This window comes from Eublepharis macularius, chromosome 7 (genome assembly GCF_028583425.1).
Source record: "Eublepharis macularius isolate TG4126 chromosome 7, MPM_Emac_v1.0, whole genome shotgun sequence".
NCBI lineage: Eukaryota > Metazoa > Chordata > Lepidosauria > Squamata > Eublepharidae > Eublepharis > Eublepharis macularius.
In genome coordinates this window covers 24,436,163-24,462,070 of record NC_072796.1, presented here as the reverse complement: position 1 = coordinate 24,462,070, position 25,908 = coordinate 24,436,163, and the positions used below count along the sequence as shown (strand labels likewise).

At 44.3% G+C, this 25,908-nt stretch overlaps 1 protein-coding gene across 2 annotated transcripts in view; it reads left to right on the top strand.

Annotated features, from left to right (window-relative positions):
- Positions 1-25,908, top strand: part of CDH12 (cadherin 12) — a 250,239-nt gene that overhangs the window by 139,986 nt on the left and 84,345 nt on the right. The window contains exons 3-4 of one of the 2 annotated variants that reach the window (XM_054984694.1): positions 3,685-3,804; positions 10,883-11,050. In XM_054984694.1, coding sequence (XP_054840669.1) covers positions 3,685-3,804; positions 10,883-11,050 — 288 coding nt within the window. The remainder of the gene's footprint in view (positions 1-3,684; positions 3,805-10,882; positions 11,051-25,908) is intronic. The other variant, XM_054984695.1, reaches the window with a different exon arrangement.

Here is a 25,908-nt window from a genome sequence, read left to right as displayed (position 1 = left end):
TTAAAGCAGTTTCCGGAATGGCAGAACAAAATCAGAAATGAAACTCTAATGATTCCCCACCCCCAAAAAGTTCATGTATTTCGTTTCGGTTTTTGCCTGCACAGTAGCAGCACAGGCAGGCCAGCCCAGGAAGTGTGGGCAGCAGCCAGCAGTATTTTCTTTTCCTTAATGGCAAGTCTGCTTGAAATCATCCCAAGAGGAGAGACGGGCTGCCCTTAGAATTAACCCTGTTAACAGAAATGGGAATGTGTGCGTTGCACAGGAGTGCATTTTTTGCAGGCAGTCTCCCTGCCAATCGGGTCATCGAAAGGCAAGGTGAGCTGGCACCCTCCCTCAGCCCATAGGCTTTGGAAACGTCCGTTAAATTTAATTTAACTTGATTGGTGGGGAGGGGGGGAGTGCATCATATTTTTTTGGGAGCAACTTGGGCAATGGCATTATCTCCCTGCCAATCAAGGCATAGGGGAGCACTGCCACTTACTCCTTCCCACTTATCAGCTTCAGAAATTAAAATCCATTGGAGGGGAGGGTAGAAACTGCTCTGCATCTTTGGAGGGGGGCGCCCCTCATTGCAAGAATACAAAGACAAAGTAGAGAGAAACATGGCACCAGCAAGCCACAGTAGAGCACAAAGGAAATTTATTGTCATTATCATAAAGTAGAATGTTTTAAAAAAATCACTTTTCTTGTTGGCAATGCAGTGCTCTCCTGCTTGGGTGCCAGGCTGCCACCATGCTGCCACTGCTCTGCAAGCCAGTTTTCGGCCATTCTGTGCACCCTTTGGGGTCCATTGTTGTTGTGCATGTGTGTTTGGTGATGGAAGAGAAACTCATTGGATCAATAGGTTTTGGGGCTGTGAGGGGTGAATTTGTGGCTTTTGCTTGATTAAGCATGAATAAAGCCTCATTTCCTCAACCTCTCCTCGAAAAAGGATGGTGCGTGTGTGTGTGTGCTCAGCCAATGATCGTCTTGATGCCTTTCCCATTCCCAAGCATGCTTCAGGGGCTGTGACTTAACTCCATTGTTGTCGTGTGTGTGCTCAAAGTTGGTGGGTCAATCAATGGTTTGGAGGTTGGCATGTGTTCTAGGTGATTTTGATGCCATCAAGTGCAAAAACAGCTGCCCCAGAGCCTTGTTTCGCCAGCCCCCTTGAAAAGAACAACATGCATCTGCGTATGCATAGTTAACATCTGCCTTGTGCATGCACAACAGACTGAAACTCACGAAAATGAGCTGTGGTGGGGATATAGAGGGCTGTGGTTGATTTGAGACGGGCTGTTGTGGGAATATAATGGAGGCTGTGACATGGCTGTAACTTCATGTAATTTCTGTTAACAAAAGAATTGACATAAGTAGCTCTAGGAATCACAGGAAACTCTATGGCAAAACTATAGAGTTTCTGATGACTCCTAGAGCTACCCATGTCCCTCCTTTTTATAACCAGAAGTAACATGACACTGCACACAATGCTGCAGGCTTTTTTTTTCCTTTTGGGATGAGCAGGGAGTGGGCGATCCCCCACCTACATTGAGGGATTGGGCCCCTATTTGTGTTGCACAGTTCAAAAATCACAATACAATTTATCCACATTACTTTCACAGCACATTATAATTCTCCATTTTGTCTATCCTGCTGCTTGCAGTCAGTTCTCTATCCTCTTTTTTTGCTGCAACTTTGCGGCACTTCCCCGGCATGTAGCAATGCTGCTTCAGCCGGGTGCCGTGTATTGCGCTGTGGAAGGAGGGAGGCAGCACCAACTCCACCCTCCTTCCATATTTGGGGCTGGCTGGGCGGGGCAGAGCAAGAGTCTTAGAGGCTGTGCTGCCCTTCCCAGCCGCAGTTGCTTGTAGCTGCACAACAGGCAGAAATCCTGGTATCACAGCTTACCTTCTTTCCATGGTTATGGGAAACTTTGCCTGTTGAATTTCTGCTTTCAGTTGTTAGGAGCATTCCAATTCTGTTAGGAAACATGTATAATATTTATTGATGTGACTGTATTTTTAAGCTCTTAAGCTGCTTTGAAACCTTAAAGCAGGCTCTAAATGCAAAATTAAAACCATTTGCTGAAGCTCCGATATAGTTTCTTGACTGACAGTTGCACAGACACAAGAGCATAAGCACATACAAATGTCTCTGCAGAGAGGTATCGTTGGACTTTTGAAGTGCCTGCCCTATGTTGTAATATATACAGTAGTAAAGAGTAGTGAACTATTCCAGAGGCACATGGGTTATGTTTGTCCAGTTATTGATTTATTACAATGTTTTTTATTCCACCCTTCATCAAAAAGTTCAGGATGATACTACCCTTATATAGTTTACCCTTCCTTCATTTTATCCTCATAACAACCCTGTACATTAGGATGTTAAAGTGAGACTGGCCCAAGAAGGAACTTCATGATGGAGATGGATTTGAACTGTGTCCTCTCCATTTGCAGTACAACACTTTAACCCTTAAACCATAGTATCATTCCCTCAAATCAGAGAGCTCAGAAATCCCATAGAGTTACTTTCTTTATCTCTTGCTGTTAGTCCTGGGAGGGATAATTTTTTTAAAAGGTATCTATTTTGCTTTCCCACCCTCCTTCAATTGCTTATAGCAGAGTAGGAATGGGTGGCTTCAGCTGATGAAACAGCACAAGTTAAATTGTTAAACTCAGGAGTGGGGTGTGGGGTGACATGTTTGCATACACAAGGCCCCAAGTTCACATGCACAAGGTGATATAAGGTAAGGTTGTCAACCGGGGGAAAGCGCTCGTCTCTTTTAACAGAGGTTTAATGAGTAGAAATGGAATTAAATAACATCATTTGATAATTGCTTGCAGAGAAATCTAGTATTAAAGGGGCAGCTAGAAGGGCCAGTTTCAAAGTTGGCAGCCCTAACTTGAGACTCTGGAGAGCTGCTGCTGAGCTTGAGAGGCCAATGGCAGCTCCATGTGTGTTCTAAATAGGCTTCCTAAAAAGGGTTACCGGGTCCCCCTATTGCCCCAGTGGGAGGTGGGGGCTTACCTTACTTGGATCCCCATGTGGCTTTTCGTGCACATGCAAAGCGCATGCCCCACACCTGAGCAATGACATCACTTCTGGGAAATGACAGTATCATGCAGGTGCAAAGCTCATGCACGCTTTGCTGTGGGGCAATTTTGGCCTCACATGGGCCAAAACGGGCCTGTTTGGGGGCAAAATCAGCTGCAAAGCTCAGGACTGCTCCCAGGGTGGTGTGATGACATCACTCTCAGGAGTGACATCGTGGCGCCACCCTGGGACCACAGCTGGAAGGCCCCTTTCCTGTGCTTCCTCCCCCACCAGCCAGGTAAGTAGAGGCAGGGTTGGAAGGTGAAAGCCGAGAATCCCCTGCCCCCACTGAGGGAATGGGATCCCTAGTTTTGCACCCATCTCCCAACTGCAGTCCTGAACCACATCAGAGGTCTGCAAAGCAGTTGCTCTCCTTCAACTTTCACTCACAACAACAGCCAGTTGTCCTTCAGGAGAGAGGGAGGGAGAGAAAGAGAGTGAGAGCAAACAAATGAATGAACCCATGCCCTTCTGCGTATCCTACTTTGACCGATCTATATCTTTAGACAAGACGTAAACATAATTCAGATCCTAAAAGCTAAGAAACTGTGTTCTCTTTTCTTTTCTAAATGGACCCTTTGCTTATTTTGTATGTGTGTTTCCTTCTTCTAGGGGCATATGTGCTGCAGGTCAAAGCAACAGATGCTGACGACCCAACATATGGAAATAGCGCCCGTGTGGTTTACAGTATTCTTCAGGGACAGCCATATTTCTCCATTGATCCCAAGACAGGTAATAAAACATTTTTGCCAGCGAGACTGTGATTGCTCTCCTTCCAGCAATCAAAATGATTAGGTGCCCACCTGGACAATCTTTACCCAATCACAGAGAAAGTGTAAGCAGGGGTATTAATAGAATGCTTTTAGGAAGCTGTGCAGCATCTGGCTCCTTTTTGTGCAGTGGAAATACTGCCTCCTGGGATTTCAGTAGGCATAAGAAATTGCCTTGCGAGAGCAGACTGAGGTCCATCTAGTTCAAGATTCTAACACCACCCAGCCGGATTCCACTGGGAACTCTCAAGTGAAGCATAAAGAGGGCTGCCAAGTCCCTGGTAAGGGCTGGGAATCCCTCACCCTCAGGTTCTGTGGCCTGCTCCTGCTTTAGGTGGTAGCAGGAGAAAAATTAAAAAGAAAAATAAGGCATATGCTTACTAGAAGTTCTTACCATAGAGTTCTAGCAATTTCTAGAACTACCTGTAAGTAACAAAGGATAACTCTGGAACACAGGGCGAAGCTACAAGTGACGAATGACACTTGAACAGCAAGTGTATTTCTCCCTGTTCACTTGCGCTCCACTCAATCCACTTGCTGCTCAAGTGTCATTCGTCACTTGTAGCTTGGCCCACAGTCTATGGTTAAGCTGGAAGCTCTTACCATAATTTCCAGTAGGGTTGCCAGGTCTCCTCAGTCTTATGGGGGATGTACACAGGGGAACTTACTCTGGAGGACTTTCTTGTCATGCCTGGAATGCTCCCATGCAGGGGCTTCCCTGCGGGGGCTTCACTTCCTTGTCACACTGGGAATGACGTCTTTCCCTGAGTGACAAGGAAGTCCTCTGGAGCTCACAGGAGTGCGTTCTGGAGCTACTGGGCCCATTCCCCACCCTCCCCACCACTAGCCAGGTAAGCGGTGGCAGGGGGCAGAGGCTGAGAGTGGGAAATCCCCTGTTGCCACCAGGGGAATGAGATCTCTAGTTTCATGGCAGTTCTAGAAATTGCCAGAACTCTGTGATGATAACTTCCTGTAAGCAGACAAAGTCTTATTTTTCTTTTCAATTTTTCTCCTGGGATGCTGCCCCCTCCCCAACAGCCCTTCCACAGGCAATGCCTGGCAACTCAAGGCATGAAGGTGATGACCTTGCTATTTGTCCTTAGCATCTAATATTCAGTGGTATACGGTTTCTGCAAGTGGAAGTTCCACTCACTGTTGCTCCTAATACGTGTGGTCAGATGTTTTCTCCATGAAATATGTCTCACCTTTTTTATTTTTCAAGAGTGGGTCTTGTCCATTCTGTATGCCAAGTGCCAAACACTTATTAAAGCTCATTGGATATCTGGCTTTGATGACAGCCCGGTGATAGGACTGTCTGAGCATTCTAGATGGCGGGTGGGAGAAGGGTTAAGCACGTGCCTCCTGCTTGCTACTTCTTCCCCCCAAATCCCCCCATTAGGTCCTGATTCTGAATCACATTAGGCAGTAAGGCCTAGGAACTAGGAATCCCATCTTTACTAAGTAATGTCTGAGTTATACTCTAATCTAACAATGCAGCACTGAAAGTTTTAGGATTGCCCTGTGAGCTGTGTGATACAGCAAGTCTGGCTTTTTCTGGATGAGTTCTTGTTTAAATGCTTCCCTGCAGAAAAAGAAGCTCCCTTGCACATAGAAAACTACCATGTCAGGGAAGAGGCCAGTATAGGGCCCTTCTTCTTTACATGGCAGCTTTTTTTTTACACATGGGGAGGGTCAGGAAATGTTCAAATGTGATTTCCCCCCACCTGCAAAGAAGTTGGTGTACGATGGTTGTTGTGGGTTTTCCGGGCTGTGTTGCCGTGGTCTTGGCATTGTAGTTCCTGACGTTTCGCCAGCAGCTGTGGCTGGCATCTTCAGAGGTGTAGCACCAAAAGACAGAGATCTCTCAGTGTCACAGTGTCTTTTGGTGCTACACCTCTGAAGATGCCAGCCACAGCTGCTGGCGAAACGTCAGGAACTACAATGCCAAGACCACGGCAATACAGCCCGGAAAACCCACAACAACCATCGTTCTCCAGCCGTGAAAGCCTTCGACAATACAAGTTGGTGTACTTCCACTTGGACGAGATCACCATGTGATTCTTCTATTGGTACAAGGCATCTTTGATACCAGACAAAATGTCCACAAGGTGCATTGAACATTGCACAGGAGGGCACAACACACCTGTCAACAATTTCTTCATGATAATTTGGAATCATCTTGTCTTTAACTAGGTTTCCAATAAGTGGCGATCTGCTGTGTTCTACACTGCACAAAGATGCATGTGTGTAGTAGACAGTAACCTTTCAGAGTGTGCCGTGCTGTCTGCATAATGGATGGAATGGGTCTGGATTAAACAACTGTGTTTTTTCTAAAGGAATCCGTGTTAGCAGGAAACCTGCCATGTTATCTAGCTTGCTTGCTTTTGGCGGGTGGATCTTCCTGACGGATGGGAGAGGGGAATTAATGTCAGGCTGTTATTCTGAGGTCACAGGATGTGGGTAGCAGTGGGGAGAAGGATGCATAAACAGCCTGAAACCCTCATGGGACAGGAGGGCAGTTAATTGCATATCTCATCCTATATTCTGAAATGTCATTCCAGCTTCTGTATTTAATAATTCAATGGCTTAACCAAAATGTTGCACGCTAAATGCTGCCAATTGTATGCCTTGAATACAACTGTAGGAAGAGCTGCCTGACTGCCCCTTTTCTGCAAATGGGATTTCTTCTCCTAGTGCATCTGTACTTGAATGTCAGATGGACTGTTAAAGACTCTTGTTTCCTGGGTAATAAATGACAGCCGCATACTTTCAGTCCACGCTCTCCAGAGGTCACGTCCTCTGTCAAATATACCCTATTTTAACAATAGGTTCTATCACAACTGTGTATTATTATTTTTTTTATTAATAAACTCCTGACCCAAATTCCAGTGGCTAAAAAATCATATCCTTGATGTTCATCTTTAATTAGATCTCACTGGTGGTGTAGAAATGTTAAAATCTGGGCTGCATGTGTCATATGCAATATTTCTGGCTGAGATGACTGCTGGCAGCTAAGATTTCCCCAAAATCCACTACCTTCTTTCTTTCTGCTTGTGTTCCCAGTATCCCTCTCATATTAATTGTATTCAAAAGACTCTTGAGAAGCTGGAACAGGTGGCCTTAAAGATTCTTTTTTCTTTGGAAAGATATCAAGGTCAAATCACAGGCTGTCCACGGGCTTGAATTGCTGTTGCTTGAACAACTGCAACTAGAGAAGTGATGTCACCATGTCAGTGACACTCTAGGAATTCCCCTGACTCCATGGTAAAGATCATAAAGATCAGGGAAAGTCCTAGTTTCACAGACATGGCAACCAGAAGTGATGTTGCTGCATCCATGATGTCATACTCTTCCCATTTTCTCTTGCTACTCGCCCAAGAGTGGGTGGGGGAGGAAAGTTGCCCTTCACAGCTGGGCAACTGGCCATCCTAACAGCAACTCTGTTGAAAACCATAGGCTTTCTGGCCCAAATGGTTTTACCAACTGTTTGTTTCCCTCATGTATCCCCAGTGTGATTGCTCTCTACCCTTTCCAGTCACAGTAAAAAAAATCCTTTCCCTTCCTACTAACAGCCTGTGTCTGTGCAAAATATCATGGACTGCATGCAACTCACAGGCCCAGATCCCATGCTGCTGTTGATACTGTTATTGATATTATTTTCTTCCTTGTCTCTCTGCTCTCTTGGCATCTCCTGTTAGGTTTGACTAACTGCTAAACAAAGGCCTGGGTCTGAATACTGCTTGAAGGTTATGCTTTTCCATAAGCTTTCCCATCTGATCAGTAATTCCTTTGATATATGGCAAAAACACTTTTCCTGTAGGTGACTGTTTTTCCTTGGTTGTTTGATTCATCCTGGGTTTGATTGCTCTTCGGATTTCGTTTCTGGAGTAGCCATTTGCCTGAAGTGCGTGGTTTAGATGATTAATTTCCTCATTGAGAAAGCGCGGCTCACATATCCGTCTTGCACGATCCACTAATGTTTTCATTATGCCTCTTTTCTGTCGGGGGTGGTGATTGGAGTTTTTGTGTAAGTACCGATCAGTGTGAGTTGGTTTCCTGTAGACCTTGTGACCTAACTGAAAGTTTGCTTTGCGGATGACCAAGGTATCCAGGAATGAGAGTTTTCCCTCACTTTCTTTCTCCATTGTGAATTGTATGTTCAGGTGGATGTTGTTGAGATGATTCAAAAACTCCCTCAATTCTTCCTCCCCATGGCTCCAAATGATGAATGTATCATCCACAAACCGGAACCATACACTGGGTTTGTGGGGTGCTGATTCTAGAGCTGTTTTTTCAAAATGTTCCATGTAGAAGTTTGCTATAACTGGGCTGAGTGGGCTCCCCATGGCCACCCCATCCGTCTGTTCATAGAATTCGTTGTCCCATTGGAAGTAACTGGTTGTCAGACAATGATGGAATAAGGCTGTTACATCCTCTGGGAAAATCTGATTAATCAGTGCAATAGTGTCTTTTACTGGAACCTTGGTAAACAGGGATACAACATCAAAACTGACAAGTATGTCTCGTGGATTGAGTTTCAGAGAACTGATTTTGTTGATGAAATCTGCTGAATCTTTGATGTAAGACGAGGTTTTCCCGATGTGGTCCTGCAGGAGATCTGCCAGATGTCTAGCTAATTCATATGTCGGTGAACCAATGGCACTCACAATGGGTCGGAGTGGGACTGAATCTTTATGTATTTTGGGGAGTCCATATAGTCTAGGTGGCTGTGCTTCAGTCTTGCATAGTTTTCTGTGCGTGTCGGGATGTAGTGAGGAATTCAGGCAAATGGCTACTCCAGAAACGAAATCCGAAGAGCAATCAAACCCAGGATGAATCAAACAACCAAAGAAAAACAGTCTCCTACAGGAAAAGTGTTTTTGCCATATATCAAAGGAATTACTGATCAGATGGGAAAGCTTATGAAAAAGCATAACCTTCAAGCAGTATTCAGACCCACCCGAAAAATACAACAGATGCTACGATCAGCAAAAGACAGCAGAGATCCCCTCACCTCTGCAGGAGTATACCGTATACCCTGCAGCTGTGGACAAGTTTACATCGGGACCACAAAGCGTAGCATCCAGACAAGAATAAAAGAACATGAAAGACACTGCAGACTTGGACAGCCTGAAAAATCAGCAGTGGCTGAACATAGCCTAACTCAAACAGGGCACAGTATCTTATTCCAGGACACCAAAATACTGGACAACACTTCCAACTACTTTGTCAGACTGCACAGGGAAGCCATTGAAATTCACAAGCATAAGCAAAACTTCAACAGGAAAGAAGAAACCTTAAGAATGAACAGAGCATGGGCTCCAGTTCTGAAAAACACCAGGCCAACAAAACACTCCACACCCGACAATAGCCCTGCAGAGAAGATTAGCACATCAAGCACCAATCCATATGCAAAAGAACCGCCTCAGGATACAGTGAAGCCTCCCGCCATTAGCATTCCACACCCTGGGAAACTCTTACAGAATGACTCAGCTCAACCCCACCCCTCCTGAGTAGATACAAATGACCTACATCTTTTCCACACTGTGACACTGAGAGATCTCTGTCTTTTGGTGCTACACCTCTGAAGATGCCAGCCACAGCTGCTGGCGAAACGTCAGGAACTACAATGCCAAGACCACGGCAAGACAGCCCGGAAAACCCCCAACAACCATCAGCAGATAGTCTTTACTAGATCAACTATGCACTGAGCATCTTCAGCCTCCTGCCGCCACACTCCTGTTCCATTTCTTTGTCTACATCACTGACAGCCATCTTCTTCCGTATGGGACTTTCCCCTCAGCCGTGGCTACCAAACAGGGCTTGCTCCTATCCCAAGTCTAAAAAATCTGTCATGCAGCCCTAGTAACTCAAGACAATAAGATGATCCAGTTATTTTTGTGGGTTTGCTCGAGAGCTATTTCTGCCTAGATCCACTCCAAAGTGACACACAAAATGTCATGTCTAGCCTGGCAGGTACTCTTTCATTTGCAAAAGGATGTTGATGGATCTTGGACATTCATTTTGAGCTGAGAGAGGGGTTTATGGGTTTGAATGGCAGTCCCTCTCCTTTCTAACAGTGTAAGACCACAAGGGGGCTGTACCTGTCGTAATTGGAGACTCCTCCATGAGCAAGTGGGCTTCTATTCATGTGGGTAATAGACCAAATTATTAAAATATGCTGAAGCGAGTGTATTGTTTTCCATTTTTCTTTTTATGCCTCCTAATAACTATTAGCAGTGATAAGTCGCCCTTCTTCCAGCAGAGGGACATGTCCTTTTGGCATTCATAATGAGTATCTGGACCCAGTTCAGTGTTTATATCAGTAAGGCTGGCAAGCTGTGGAATAATGGCATGCTCTCAAATATCATTTTTGAATGCTTCTGATATCTGGAATGTCTTTGCTGTGTCAATGCAGAAGGGGTCTTCTCACTGTTTCCTACACAGTCATCTTGACTTTACAGGCAGGGATTCTGTTTTTTTTTAAAAAAAAACCTCTTCTACAGAACACTGTCAGTGCAATCCTAAGCAGAGTTACTCCAGTCTAAGCCCATTAAAATAAATGGACTTAGACTGGGGTAACTTTGCTTAGGATTGCACTGTGTGTGTGTTATGTACCGTCAAGTTGTTTCCGATTTATGGCAACTCTATGAATGAAAGACCTCCAAAACATTGTATTATTAAAGCCTTGCTCAGATCTTGCAAACTGCTGGACTTTTCCAGGGGCTTGTCATGATATGACCAAAGTATGATAGTCCCAGTCTCCTCATTTTAGCTTCTACATCGGATGGCACAGTTCACTACTATCTGTAATATATACTTAATTGATGCCTGGAATGGTGTGGCATCCATTGGTGTAAAACCAATCTACTGTGGACAGTTTCAGATGGCAGGTGGTCCTGATAACTTGATGTCAGTGCAATTTCCTGGGAGCAAGCCTTAATAAATAGACCTGAGTAGAGAGATCTGTGCAGGACTTCACTGCTCTCTCCCCTTATAATATTTAATGAATATGTATTTACGCTTTGTTTTCATAAAAGGTGTTATAAGAACAGCCTTGCCAAACATGGACAGAGAAGTCAAAGAACAATACCAAGTCCTCATTCAGGCCAAGGACATGGGAGGGCAGCTTGGAGGACTGGCTGGAACGACGACTGTGAACATCACCCTCACCGATGTCAATGACAATCCACCAAGATTTCCCAAGAGTAAGTTCTGACGGACTGCCATAATATTCAAGATCAAAGCAAGTTGTCCTTTCTATACCAATGAGATGGAGAGACTAATTATTTTTTACTGAAAGGGGCAAGGTATCAAGCATCTGCATTTATTACAGGAAACCCTTGCGTTGGGTTTTATATTGCTGGGAAACTGATCTCTAGACCCTGCATTCTCCAAACGTGTTTCCATTTTGTTTTTATATTTTTACTTTATACTTATGCCTTACTTAATGTGTACATAATAACATGCATACTTACACATTCATCAGTCTACTTGGAATATATGTATCCCTGCCATAGCGCAATTTACTATTTCATGCCTCATATAAGCTCTTTCTTGTGGTGGTGGAAAGTGCCTTGAAGTTGTAGCTGACTTATGGTGACCCCCCCACAGGGGGGTTTCAAGGCAAAAGACTAACAGAGGTAGTTTGCCATTGAATGCCTCTGCAACCCTAGTCTCTTTTGTAGGTCTTCCATCCAGAGTCGTTTCCAGACAGCTGACCTGCACCCGGGACGTCGCGCCACGTATCGGATTGTGCTGGGGAAAATGCAAAATATCGCGTTTTCTCGCATGAGTTTTGCATGACGTCGCGCAAAACTCGTGTGAGAAAACGTGCTATTCCACGTTTTCCCCAGCATGATCCAAAACGTGGCACGACGTCCCGGGTGCAGGTCAGCCATCTGGAAACAGCCCAGTTATTAACCAAGGCTGACCCTGCTTAACTTCCAAGATCTGAAAAGATCAAGCTTGCCTGGGCTATCCAGATCAGGGCAAACTCTCTCTAGATCAGAGATATCGAACATATTTATTACAAGGTATGGATCTGAAATAAATGTCTCTTTGTCGGGCCAGGCCATGTGCACCATAAAATTTAAGGCCAGGTACCAGAGATATAAACTTTATACACAGGCAAACCTACTTAATGATGTTATTTTTACTACAAACATACTTAAAACATTAACACTCTTACAGCATTTCCTTTATTTAACATTGATAACTGATACGTCTTGCTTTGAACTGTTGCATCAAAATCTGGAGTCTGTGCTGTAGCAATTTTGAGTATGCTGTTCAGGTGCATCTCTGTTAGCTGAGAACATATTTTTGAATTATTGACATTCACTAGAGAAAAGAGCTGTTCACAGACGCACGTTGTCCCAAACATAGACAGAATTTTAGAATCAAAAGCCTTAAGTTGGAGGTAATTGGAACCCAAAAGTTGGTAAAATTTGCTAATGGCAACTTCCGGAAGCTTATCCTTGAGCACAGCATCACACTGCAGATCAATTATTTCCATACAGAGCCCCTCTGGCTCAGGGACTTCCACAGACAGTAGATTATAGGAAAATCCCAAATCTCTGTGTAGGTTTATGAAGGCAGAAAAGTAAAGAGTCCAGTAGCATTTTTAAGACTAACCAACTTTATTGTAGCATAAGCTTTTGAGAACCACAGTTCTCTTCATCAGATGCACCTGATGAAGAGAACTGTGGTTCTCTAAAGCTTATGCTATGATATAATTGGTTAGTCTTAAAGGTGCTACTGGACTAATTTGCAACTACAGACTAACACAGCTAACTCCTCTGGATCTATGAAATCAGAAAGCATTTCTTGGAGTAGGGACAAGCCTCACAGCAAACTGATTAATATTGTGTGTGCCGTTTAATTGCAAAGGGCTTTTAATGGAAAAGCCCAGTAATACATTGGTAAGTCAACCAACTGCTATGGACGCATCACTCTTAAGCTCCGGGGGAAAGAACATAAGGTTCAAGAAGGGTCTTCACATCTGGCTACCAACAGAGCCTCCAGTCCTCTCTTCATTATCAGGCAAGCCTGCCCCTTTCTCCCACACAAGGCCGTGTGTTATGTGAACAGTAACTGCATAAGGTTTGAATCAAGAGGTGGGGAATCCACGGTCTGCTGTAAAGCCAAAATGTGTTGGGTTTTCAAAAACCGCTCACTCTGACAGCCAAATGCCTTAGTACGGTACCCATTTTTTTTTGCCTTCTTTCAAAGCACTGTGAATGACAGCTGCTCATGCGGATGGATATTCAGAGAGATGAGTGGCTAACAGAAGGGAAGATGTATTTAGACCATGCCCACTCCCACATCTTGCCCTGACATACTCTGCTTTTGTCCTGAAGACATGAATTTCCATGGGGCACGCTCAGGAAACAAGCAGGAGAAATGGATGGATGGATGGATGGATGGATGGATGGATGGATGGATGGATGGATGGATGGATGGATGGATGGATGGATGGATGGATGGATGGATGGATGGATGGATGGATGGATGGATGGATGAACAAGAATGGATGGTTGTAAGAAGGCTGGACTATCAGCTGGTTGCTATGGGAACTGGTAGTGGTGTCATTGTTCTATGGGAGGGAAGGTATGTGAGTTTGGGGAAGGGGTGCTTTAGGATTCTGCATTTAAAGATGACAATGACACACACCCAGAAAACTGGGCATAGTGTGGGTAGGCATAATACCCCTGTTAAAATGCCAGGGGGCTAACCTGCACCAGGGCTGAAGGCTGCCATGGAACAAAAAACTAGTTTGAGCAGGCACGTTCAAGAGGAAGCTGGCTCATTTGCCTCAGATGAGAGCCACAGTTGCGAGTCCACATCTAGAGAGTGGCAGTGATTCCCACTGAATTTGGAAATTTGGATTTGGGAATATATATCCCCACTCTGGGCTACAACCCTCTCTCTCTACAAGTGGCAAAGGAATACAGGACCCTGTCCATAGCGCGGGGAGACAGGGGAGGAGAAAAGCTGGTTGTTCATCACTCTGCTGAGATTGCAAGAAAACAATTGCCTACTTCCTCACTCCCAGGGATCCTGCAGGGCGGTCTTTGAAAAGCTGTCCCCCTCTCCTGCCTCCCTGCACTAGAAACATAAACTACAGTTCCCAGGAAAAATTGTATCCCTAACACATTGAAAAACACGTGCCTGGTGTCACTTGTAGCTTAGCCCTAAGGGGACAGATGAAGCAGAGGGGTGAAGGGGAGAATGGATATTTCCTACAAGGATTCAGGAGGGCCCATTTATATGACATTGTTTATAATAATTTCAGACATAATAGGATTTTTCCCTCTTGTAATTCATGATGTTGCATGAATAGGATAGGATCTTATTAGTTATTTATTCATTTATTTAATTTACACTATTTATACAATGTAATCCTAAAAGAGCTACTCCAGTCCAAGCCTATTAAAGTCAATGAGCATAGAAAGGATTAACTCTGTTTAGGATTACACTGATAGTTTGCCTTTCTCACTGGGACTCAAGGCAGATTACACAGTGTAACTCAGTACCATCCACAGCTGAGGCATTCAATAAATAAGGCAGTTGGGCATGCGAATGCAAATTTACATAAATGTGAAACAAGCAGAAGAAATACAATAAAGTGATGGAAACAATGCTACCCAGTAAGAAATACTACAACAACAGACAGTACACAAAAGTATAGTCTACAGTCCTTACCCCTTTACCAGCTGCACCTTTTTGAACCAGTACAGTTCTCCCATTTGCTCCCCAGTCGGAATGAGAGACAGACACAAAGTTTTGGGTTCTAAAATGGGCCACTTTTATTAAAATGACAACAGCAAACATCAGCTACAGCAAGGGCCTAACTAGCGGTACTGGTCAGTCCCTGGGGTTACTCTTGGACCCCGCCCTGACCTGTCTCGGCGAGCACCTGCTACCCTGGGTGCGAGCCATCCAACAAATGGCTTGGACCCGGCCTGGCCAGGTGGAGTGGTTCACCCCTGTAAAGTTCCCCCACCCGGCCGTATGGCGGGGGGGGGAGACTGACTTGTCCAGGGGTTCCCACCCAGGGCGTCTGACCTCACAGCTGGGCTGTACAGCAGCCAGCCACTCCTGACAGGCCCCAATTCCCCACCAATGGGGAGGTGCCAAGGGTGCTCACTGGCCTGCTACAGATTTTCCCTAACTAAAATCCTGCTCCCCGTGACATTAACTCAGGGCCAAGCTGCACATGACAAATGACACTTGAACGGCAAGTGGATTGAATGGAGGACAAGTGAACAGGAGAAATACACTTGCCGTTCAAGTGTCATTCGTCATGTGTAGCTTGGTCCTCAGACCCACCGAGCCAATTAGCCCCACCTGTCTCACAGTGCGAGGTAGGCGAAAAAACTCCCCTCCTGATGCCAATTAGGGATAGAGAGATAAAAAATTCCTACCTGGCCCCCTCAAAGGCGACCGGCTAATCCCGCACTGAAATAGGGTGAAGAGGGTGGGCAAAGCATGAGGCAAGACTGAGCCCTGGGGGCGGAGAGGCAAGCTAATACTGCAAAACTCCACCCCCAGCAGCTGAGCCCCATATGTAGGGCTCGCCCTTCTGCCTCCATCCATCCAGGGCAGCAAAAGGCTGCCACCAGCCTAAGTGGCTTGTGCCACTGGTTGGGATGGCAGGACTGTGTAAAAAAGCCCTCCTGAGCAATTTGATTTGGCATTGTTTGCGGAAAGTCAGGAGAGTAGGAACCCTCCTAACCTCATCAGGCAGTCCATTCTATAAGGTGGGGGCCATGACAGAGGATGCACGTATATCCAATGTATATATGTATGTAATAATTTTATTCTTGGCTCAGGAAAAGGAAGTTTGCAACCTATCTAGGGATTCTGTGACCCAGATGTGTATATCAGGTCTCCTGCTTTGGTGGGAGATTTGCTGCCAGCAGCCCAATTCTCCTGCTGCCACCTGCTAGGGTGGGAAAAATAGGGGGGAATCAGTGTCCCATTCCCTTGAAGCATTAGCTAAAATCATAGAGTTTGGGGGTGGGGCACATGCTGGAGTGTTGCCCCAACATGTTGACATCATTTCCCATTTGCACTGAAAGTGACATCATGACATGAGGGGATAGCAGATGGGTAGGTCCTCCCAGTAGAACTTTTTCATCATAAATTCATAAACTTTCATAAATCAGTATTATTATTATTATTAATTAATTAATTTATTTATTTATTTATTCAATTTATATACCGCCCATCCCCAGGGGCTCTGGGCGGTGAACAATTAAAATCGATAAAAACAAAAACTAAAATCAATATACAAATAATAAAACAAATTAACAAGGTGCAGTGGTGGGGAGAACCTTCCCCACCCCAAAGGTGGGAGGCCGACATGGCACTGCCCCCTTCAATCACCAAATGCCTGGTGGAACAGCTCTGTCTTACAGGCCCGGCGGAACGATAATATGTCCCGCTGGGCCCGGGTTTCCATTGACAGAGCGTTCCACCAGGCTGAGGCCAGGACTGAAAAGGCCCTGTCCCTGGTTGAAGCGAGGCGGGCTTCCTTAGGGCCGGGGACCACAAGTAAATATTTATTCACTGATCGGAGCGATCTCCGGGGAACGTACAGGGAGATATTATACATATAATGTAACATACATTGTAAGAATGAATATCATATGGGTAATATAAACAAGCCATACAATGTTCCTCCACAATACAAATGAATTAGTGAAAAACAAGGACACTCAAGCCACTAACAAAATGTACATGGATATAGAACAAGGAAATATTCCCTAGTCCCAAGCATCTTTACAACAGAATGCTACCTATCTCCACCCACAACATAAATTGTCGAACTATTCTCCTCCAAGAATTCTGTCAGAAGCAGGGCTTTTTTTCAGTGGGAACGCGGTGGAACAGAGTTCCGGCACCTCTTGAAAATGGCCACATGGCTGGTGGCCCCACCCCTGACCTCCAGACAGAGAGGAGTTTAGATAGCCCTCTGCGCCACTGGAGTGGCACGAAGGGCAATCTAAGCTCCCCTCTGTCTGGAGATCAGGAGGCAGGGCCACCGGCCATGTGGCCATTTTCACTGAGGGTGATTTAAACTTTTAAAAACCTCCCCCCTTGTTCCAGCTGACCCAAAGTGACGTCATTGTGCGGTCCTGAGTTGCACCACTGAGTTCCACCACCTCTTTTCCCAGAAAAAAAGCCCTGGTCAGAAGCCTTCATTTTTGGCACATGCCTGAGTCATACAGCTTTCCCTCCAGCAGTACTTTAGACTGTCCCTGCTATTGCTTAAGCCCAGCCCCAAATATTGCTTTTCAATAAAGGTACATATCTCAATAGACTCGCGGTGCAATCCTGACTCCATTGAAATCAGTTGGTGTAGAAGACTTTAGTTCTGGTTTAGGATGGCACTGTCAGACCTTTTGGAGTACAAAGGGGAAAGAGATCTGGCACATATGTGTCAAACACCCTATTTTTTTGTTCATCAAAGACGTCATTTTTTAAAAAAGAATCCTCCTAGAGAACTAATCATATTGGACTGCACCTGTGAATATTAACTGGTTTTCTCATTTTTACAGCCATTCTAATCAGTCTCCTATTCTGCTCACTGCTAAAGTTGAAAATCTTTCACCTCTATCACATGAAATGTCAGAGAAGGCCAATAATAACTCTGTCACCCATTGCAAGAATAGAGGAGAGACACATTTGAGGCATAGACTGGTACAAAGAAATATTTTTTAAAAAAATGGCTTGTGGCTATCCTGCTCTTTAATGTTGCAGAATGCTTTGCTGAACTGCAGTGTATTTAATCAGGGAATGTCGTTTAGTGGAAAGTAAAGAAACTAGGGATGTGCAATTCAGTATTTTTGGTTTTAAATATATACCCAAACAATTCTTTATGCAGATTGATATTCTGATCCTGTTTATTTCTGAAAATATTCGGGAATAACTAGGACTGGCATTTTAAAGGTCGCAGCAGCTTTTCTTACTTCGGAAGTTTTCCTGGGCAAAAATAAAAGGAAGGGAGGAGGGAGACAACACTCACAGAAAAATGACATTGCACATTAGGAAGCGCTCAACTGTCTGTCTTATCATGGCAATTCTGTCATAGCCCAGAGAAATGCTGGCCTGGTTGTAGGCAGCTGTGGGGTGAGATTTTTTGGAGCATGTCCTTGGCTGCTCTGGATCTGTACTTTACTTCTGCTGCCTGCTGCAAGGTTGGTGCTGCTGGGATTCTTGGGTTTGGCATTGGTTCTGTTGGACTTTGTTGGTTCTTTTTGCATTAAGAGGCCTTTGGTAAGTGGTTACTCTCGTGTGTTTGGCTAAAGCTTCTTTGCCCTGGAGAAAGTATTGAATTTTTCCCCCTGTAATGGAGAGTAGCCGAGACACTTTGTTCAAGGGCCCGTAGAACTGGACTCCTTGGCATCATCTTTTGGAAATTTGGGGAGTTTTTAGTGGATATGCAGCCCTCACTCTGCTGCAATTTTGGTGTGATTTGTGTGGGGAAAAAAGTCCTTCCACTCCCCCCTCCCCCCAAGAATTCTCCCTAGGATATAATCAACCCAGTTAATTTTGGAATCCTGGAAGAAAAAAAAAACCTGGATTCAAATATTAAACTGACATGGAAGGCCCTCAATATAGGGAAATATATTTATGACCTTCCTGATACCCAGATTTGAAAACTTCTGTTTATGGGGTTCTGTTTATGTTTCGTTGTTTTTGTTTTTTTAGTGCACATCCCTAAAAGAGACTTCTGGTACTTAACTTAAGAAAATGATATCACATCAGTAATAGTGTTAACTGTTGGTGAAATACAATAGTTGGGCATGGAGCAGGGGTCACTGGGGTAGTCTGGGGGGAGGGGTTAGTTGTGAATTTCCTGCATTGTGCAGGGGGTTGAACTAGATGACCCTAGAGGTCCCTTCCAGCCTTATGATTCTATGATTCTAATTTCTATGATTTATTTATTTTAAATATTTATTAGCCTTTCTATCGTATGGCACTCAAAGTTGCTTACAATGTAAAGAGTTTTACAATTCTACAAATAGGAACAAGTTCTAGGCTATGCCGGCAGTTATATAAGCTGGTGGATCAAATTTGTTGTAGATATTTTTTCATATTCATATTCTCTTCATTTCAAAAGCTTTGTTCATCTTGCTGTGTCCCTCATTACATTAGTTCATTTTCATTGGTGTAATCCTCTTTGTTTCCATTGGTTCGGGGTTGGATCCTGCTGGAGGGGGGCAATTTTTGCCAGTTCCCTCCTTCCACAGCATGCTTCCAATATCTACTTCATATTATTCAATGTTTATGTGTGGGGGGAGGGGGGTCCCTTGTCCCATGAGAATTGCATTTGGAGCCTTTGTAGCTGCAGTGGAAAGGGTAGGTGGAGAAGTCTACTGACGGAAATCTTTTCACAGACAGATTTTTAGCATGATTCAAGCCTTTATTTTCCCTCTAATTTAAATGTCTCTCTGACAGACTTCAGCTTGATAAGAGAAAGGGCCCCAGCTTTATCTACAATTAAAAACACAGATTATTGCATGAAATGAATTTCATTCATTCATTTTTTTTACTCCCGTTCACTATTTTTATGCTAATAAACTTGATAAATGGCACTCCCTCCGCCCGCTCTTTTGGAAATGAATGCACATTTCTAGTTCTTATCACCAGTATGTGTTCTAACATTCAGTAAGGCATGAATAGAATTTTATTGCTTGCATGTATGCAGTTGAATTAAAAAGAGTTTCAACTTCAGTTCTCAAAATTATTATTCCTAAGAACAGTTTAGATATTGAACAGGATCCAAATTGCTGGCAGTTGTCCCTTGGTACGTAGGGTAATTTGTAATCTGTATGAGCAAGATGCTATTAATACATAGAAGGTTTAATTTTGTAAGCAAAAAAAAAAAATCAAAATCTCTCTGGGCAAGGAAGACAACTGATTTTTAACAAAGGCCACATTTTGAACTAAACAATGGCTGGTGTCATAATATTGGCTTAATACTTATTGACTCACTACATGAGCCAAGATACAAGCAAAAGGCTCTTTAACCCCCTCTTTCCCAGCATAAACATCAACGGTGACTTGAGAAGAATTCTCGCTTTAGGCATCTCAGCTACATGCTTTATCCATGTTGTAGTTTGGAACAGTTGAGATGCCTGACTCTACCCAAAGCTTGTTTTTTAAATTATTATTATTCACACTAGGGGAGAGAAGTTAAAGAGCTCTTAGTCTATGACTCAGTTTGGAAGAAGGTAGTTGGGAGGCCTGATGGTGTAGGACGTCGAGGTCATAGGGACCAGGTACCAAATGCAAGATCTTTTGGGGCCACATTTGGTCTCTGTTTAGACTTGCCAGCTTTGGGTTGGTAAATTCCTGGAGATTTAGGGGGGAGGAACTTTAGGAGTGATGGGTTTGGGAGGGGGGGGGACCTCTGCAGAATGTATAATCCCATGAAGTCCACCCTCCAAAGCTACCATTTCTTCCAATAGAACTGATCACTATAGTCTGGATATCAGTTCTAATTCCAAGAGATCTCCAGGCCTCCCCCAAAGGTTGACAACCCTGCCTCTGTTCTCTATTCTTGTTCTGTAAAATGCACAAAACAAAATCAGCAAAATGCTGTACTGTTAAGTGTTTTAATGAGGATAACGTGTGGCATTATAAACCCTGCAGGCATGGAAATCTATTTTGGATACATCTGTTGAGATTGCTCATATTTCTCAGAGCAGCCAGACTGCTATGTCATAAAGATTAGCTGGTTTCTCTTTCTGCCTGAATTTGGAGAGGCCTGATCAGCTGGAATTGCCTGTAAGAAATTTTGAGACAAAATATACATTTTCATCCATAATGGAAATTCAGTTTGCATATGTATATGTACGGTTGGGTGCAGGGCAGAGCCAGACAGGCTTAACCATAAATGAAGATGGAAATCATTGCCTGTCTTGCTGAATGTGACATTTAAATATATATATAGAAAATACTTTGATGACTTGCTCTGTGAAAATGTATTCATCAGGGAGAACCATAAGGGAAAAGAAGACTTCTAATTATTGTAGATCTGTGATTAAACTGTTGGCCCTTTCAGATATGTTTTGACACACACTTGGGAAAGAGAGAAATCAGAGACCAAAGGACTTCTTAAAAATAGCAAAAACAAACAGCTTTCAAAGTTTCCATCAGCAGGAAATTGGTTCTGTAAAGATTTGTGTGTGTGTGTGTGTGTGTGTGTTTTAACAAACTCATTGTGTGAAGCTGTCATTCTAAATGACTGCCATCTCTTTGCAAGAAAATGCAGGCTATATTTGTAAACAGTGAGGTGGATTCTACCCCTATTCCATTCAGAAAATAATATTTTATTTATTTATTAAAGTTGGGTGTGAAAGTTGGATGGTGAAGAAAGCTGATAGGAAGAACATTGATTCATTTGAAATGTGGTGCTGGAGGAGAGTTTTGCGGATAACGTGGGTGGCCAAAAAGACAAATAAGTGGGTACTACATCAAATCAAGCCTGAATTCTCCCTAAAATCTACAATGACAAAACTGAGGTTATCGTACTTTGATCATATCATGGAAGACAAGGTTCTCTGGAAAAGTCAATAATGTTAGGAAAAGTAGAAGGCAGTAGGAAGACGAAGACCTAAAATGAGATGTTAACTCAATAAAAGAAGCCACGTCCTCCAATTTGCAGTATTTGAGCAAGACTGTTAATGATAGGACATTTTGGAGGTCTTTCATTCATAGGGTCACCATAGGTTGGAGGCGACTTGACAGCAAACACACACATTTATTAAACTACTTAACCCCCACCTTTCCTTTTGGCTCAATTTTGAAGCCAGTCTAAGGAGTTCTGATTAGAGATGGGCATGAACCAGAAAAAAACCGAACCATGTGGTTCGTGGTTTGTCAATTTTCATGAACCACAAACCATGAACTTTCACCAACCTGCCCCTGGTTCGTGAATTGGTTCGTTTGGTTTGTGAAAATGTCACATCCGGGTCAGAAAATCATAACTTCTGGGCCAGCAGAAGGTCTACAAGAAGTCCATCCCCTGTTGCCTAGGAGACTGATTGATTGGCACCAGGCTGTCTGCAGTGACGAACCAAAAAACAAACTAAATGAACCAGTCTAAAGTTCATGGTGGTTTGTCAGAAATGGGATCTGATGAACTGCTGGTTCACGAACCACGAACTGGCCTGGTTCATGCCTAATTTTGGTTCGTATTTCGGTTTGTGCCCATCTTCAATTCTGATAAACTCCCCCCATTATTTAACATCTTAACAACTCAGGCTTGCATTTTTTCTAGCATTTCCATATCATCTGGGTCAAGGTGTTTAATGGTGGTCTCTGAAAAAGCAAAATAAGTTTTTAGAAAGGGCACCATAGTAGCACATGAGAAGCTGTATTAAATTTCTGGAGTTGTTGGAGAGTTCCATCAAGTCATAGCTGACTTTTGGCGGCCCATTGTGAAGTTTTCATGGCAAGTAATTTATTTCAAGGAACTACACTTTGGATAGGATAGAGCAGAGAGAGCATTCTAAGCTAACCAATGAAGCTAGTAAGCTGGGAAATGCAGGAGGTACAACCTGCTCTCATTGCTGCAAGATAGATCAGACAGCGAGGATAGAGGAAGGTTAAGGATGTCCTAATAGTATGAGAGCTAAACTCATGCAACGCCAGGCCTTCCTGGGCCCCTGGAAAGTCATGCCACATGACCTGACCCTCTGACTGCTGTGCCAGGCCTTCCTAGGCCTCCAGCAGGCCACACTGGCATACCAGGCATTCCCACTGCTGGGCTGGGCCTTCCTGGGCATCCAGAGATGACAGGGAGGCCTAGCACAGCACCACACCCCTCCTAAGGCCCCACAGCAACAGAGAAGGCTGCCACACTGCCACAGCCCTCTGCAGACCTCCTTGTCTCCCAAAGGCTCTGTCAGTTTCATTTTCTCTTCTAGGAGGTGAAGAGGAAATAAACACACCTTCTGAGGAGCGATATCCATGGCTCTATAGAGCGGGGAAATTGACAGAGCCTTCTGATCTGTCTTTTAAAACTTAGCATCCCGGCAAACATAGCAACTCCCTTCATGTGAGCATCCTCGTGCAATTCCAGGCTGGAGGCCTAGGAAGGCCCTGCACAGCAGTCAGAAGGTCCAGTTAGGTGGCATGGCCCTCCAGGGGCCTGGCGTGGTGGTTCAGCCGCCTGGAAGCCATTTTTACAACAGGCCTAGTTGCTAGTGAAAAAAATAAGTAATCGAAAGTGCAGTCTTACACAGAGTTACTCCAATCAATGCTCTGTAAAATCAATTGAAACAGACCAACAAAACTTCACAGGAGAACCAGTTTGGTGTAGTGGTTCAGAGCAGCAGGACTCTAATATGGAGAACTAGGTTAGCCATCTGGGTGATCTTGGGTCAGTCACAGCTCTCTCAGAGCTAGACATGGGCACAAACCAAAAAAAATTAATGAACCAGTGGTTCGTGGTTCGGTGCTGAGGACAATCCCGAAGTCACGAACCGCAACAAACATTTTCTGTTGCCGAACCGGTTTGCGGTTTGTTGGGCGTGGAATGGCCCCGTGGCACTTAGAGAGCCCATATTCGCGGGGAGTCTTTTGCAGGCTCTCCTACAGCCATCACCCAAGTTTGAACAAGATTGCAAAAGGGATCTTGGAGTTATACCCTCTCCAATCCAAGGCCCCCAGGAAACTCCCACAAAATTCCAAGCTCAATTATACTCTCAGTCTCTCTCCCCAAAGGCTAGCAAGTGGCAAGCAAGAGCTCTGTCCCATTCCACTGCTCGCTGAAAGTGAAACCCAGCCCGGGAGCCCACGGCTATTTATAAACACAGGTCCCATTGAGCAACGCAGGGGATCTGTGTTTGGCCGTCAGAGCTGCCTTGCAGGGATGAGATTGGAGTGCCCATTGCTACAGAACACCCCCTTCCCCCTCCCTCCTCTAGGTGTCTTCTCCCATCTTGTAACGGCTTTGCAGCTCCGTGGTTGGAAGGAATACTTGCCGATCAAGGTAAGCTGGGTTTCCGTTCAGCTTTCCAGGGTGACAGAAGGAGCGCAGACAGAATTCAGGCATTCCCCCGTCTCTGTTGCTAGAGGAATTGATAGCTGGTGCCTGAGTGTCTGGCTTCCTGAACCGCGGACGAACACACTGAAGCAGGCCTCTCCTGAATGCTGGTTTGTTGGCCGGGGACAATCACGAACCGCCGGATCGCGATTGCGCGATCGCCAATTACGTGGGGTTTTGAAGTTTGTAATGCGGTTCATGTCCATCTCTACTCAGAGCTCTCTCAGGCCCATCCACTCACAGGGGATTGTTGTGGGGATAATAATAACATATTTTGTTAACCACTCTGAGTCAGTGTTAAGTTGTCCTGAAGGGCGGTATATAAATCAAATGTTGTTGATGTTGTTATCATCATATTGTGAGTCATCCAACCGGTTCCACATGGTCTTTTCAAATATTGCCTATTTAACATGGAAAAGGATTAAACAGTTGAGAGCCAGTGTTGTGTAATGGTTAGAGGGTTGGACTGACATCTGGGAGACCCAGGTTCGAATCTCCGCTCTGCCATGGCAGCTTTCTGGGCCTAACATAACTCACTGGGTTGTTATGAGGATAAAATGGAAGAGAGAAGAATAATGTAAACCAGCTTAGAGATAGATAGATAGATAGATAGATAGATAGATAGATAGATAGATAGATAGATAGATAGATAGATAGATAGATAGATAGATAGATAGATAGATAGATAGATAGATAGATAGATAGATAGATAGATAGAAATCACATAGCAAATATTTACATAAGAATCAACTATTTGACAGTTGAAAGAATGTAGCATTCCATGAAATATTATGTGGGTTGGGTGCACCTGCAGGTCCAACCAAATACTTTTTGCAGTAAGATCACTTCAAAGCTTGCTGTACCTGGTTTCTGTCTGTTTTAATCTGTCTTCTTCAGAAGGAAACTGATTTACTTCCACATTTGAATAACAAAAGCTGTATAATTAGCTGGGATAAATTATACATTATGGAACTGGATAAATTAAGTGAAGTGGCTAATTCATGTTTTGCAACAGTTTTTTTTTTTTTTTTAGTAACATGGTTTCTTCATCGTGTCCTCCTTTGGTAATTAAAGAGAGAATGCAAAAGCAATTTAAGCAGGCAATACATTATGTTTCAAGTAAGGTATATTCACGGGAATAGCTTGCTTCAAAGAGACACCCACTACTTAATTTTAATACTGGATAAATGTCCAACTGACAGATCAGGATCATAAAAGGAAAAGAAATCACTAAGGACTTAACTAGCATGTTGTTGTCTTTGTAGCATCCGCCAATGTGGAAGAAAAAAAGTGAGTTTTTTCCCTCTTAGAATCTAGGTTAGGTATTCTGACCCATAATATACTCTTTTAAAAAACCTGGAAATAGTTAGCAATTCAGGAAAAGAACTGTTTGCCCCCCTATTAGGAATAAGAGACAGACACAGTATTTGGATTATAAAATGGGCCGCTTTATTAATAAACAACAACCAGTAAACATTAACTACGGCAAGGGCCTAACTAGCGGTACAGGTCAGGCCCTGGGGTCGCTCCCTACCCCGCCCTGACCTGTCTGGGCGAGACACCCGCTGCCCCAGGTGCGAGCCATCACAAAAATGGCTGGGACCCGGCCTGGCCAGGCGAAGTGGTTCACCCCTGTAAAGCTCCCCCACCCGGCCGTACGGCAGCGGGGGGAGACTGGCTTGTCCAGGGGTTCCCCACCAGGGCGTCCAACCACGCAACTGGGCCGTACGGCAGCCAGCCACATCTGGCAGACCCCAATTCCCCACCAATGGGGAGGTGCCAAGGGTGCTCACCGGCCCGCTACAGATTCTTCCGTAACTAACACCCTGCCACGTGGCATTAACTCAGACCCACCAAGCCAAAGAACCTCCTCCTCCAAACAGTGCGAGGTAGGCGAAAAAACTCCAGCCCCCAGGCCAATCGGGAACTGTGAGAGAAAAATTCCTACCTGGCTCCAAATAGGCAACCGGCTAATCCCGCACTGAAATAGGGAGAGGTGGG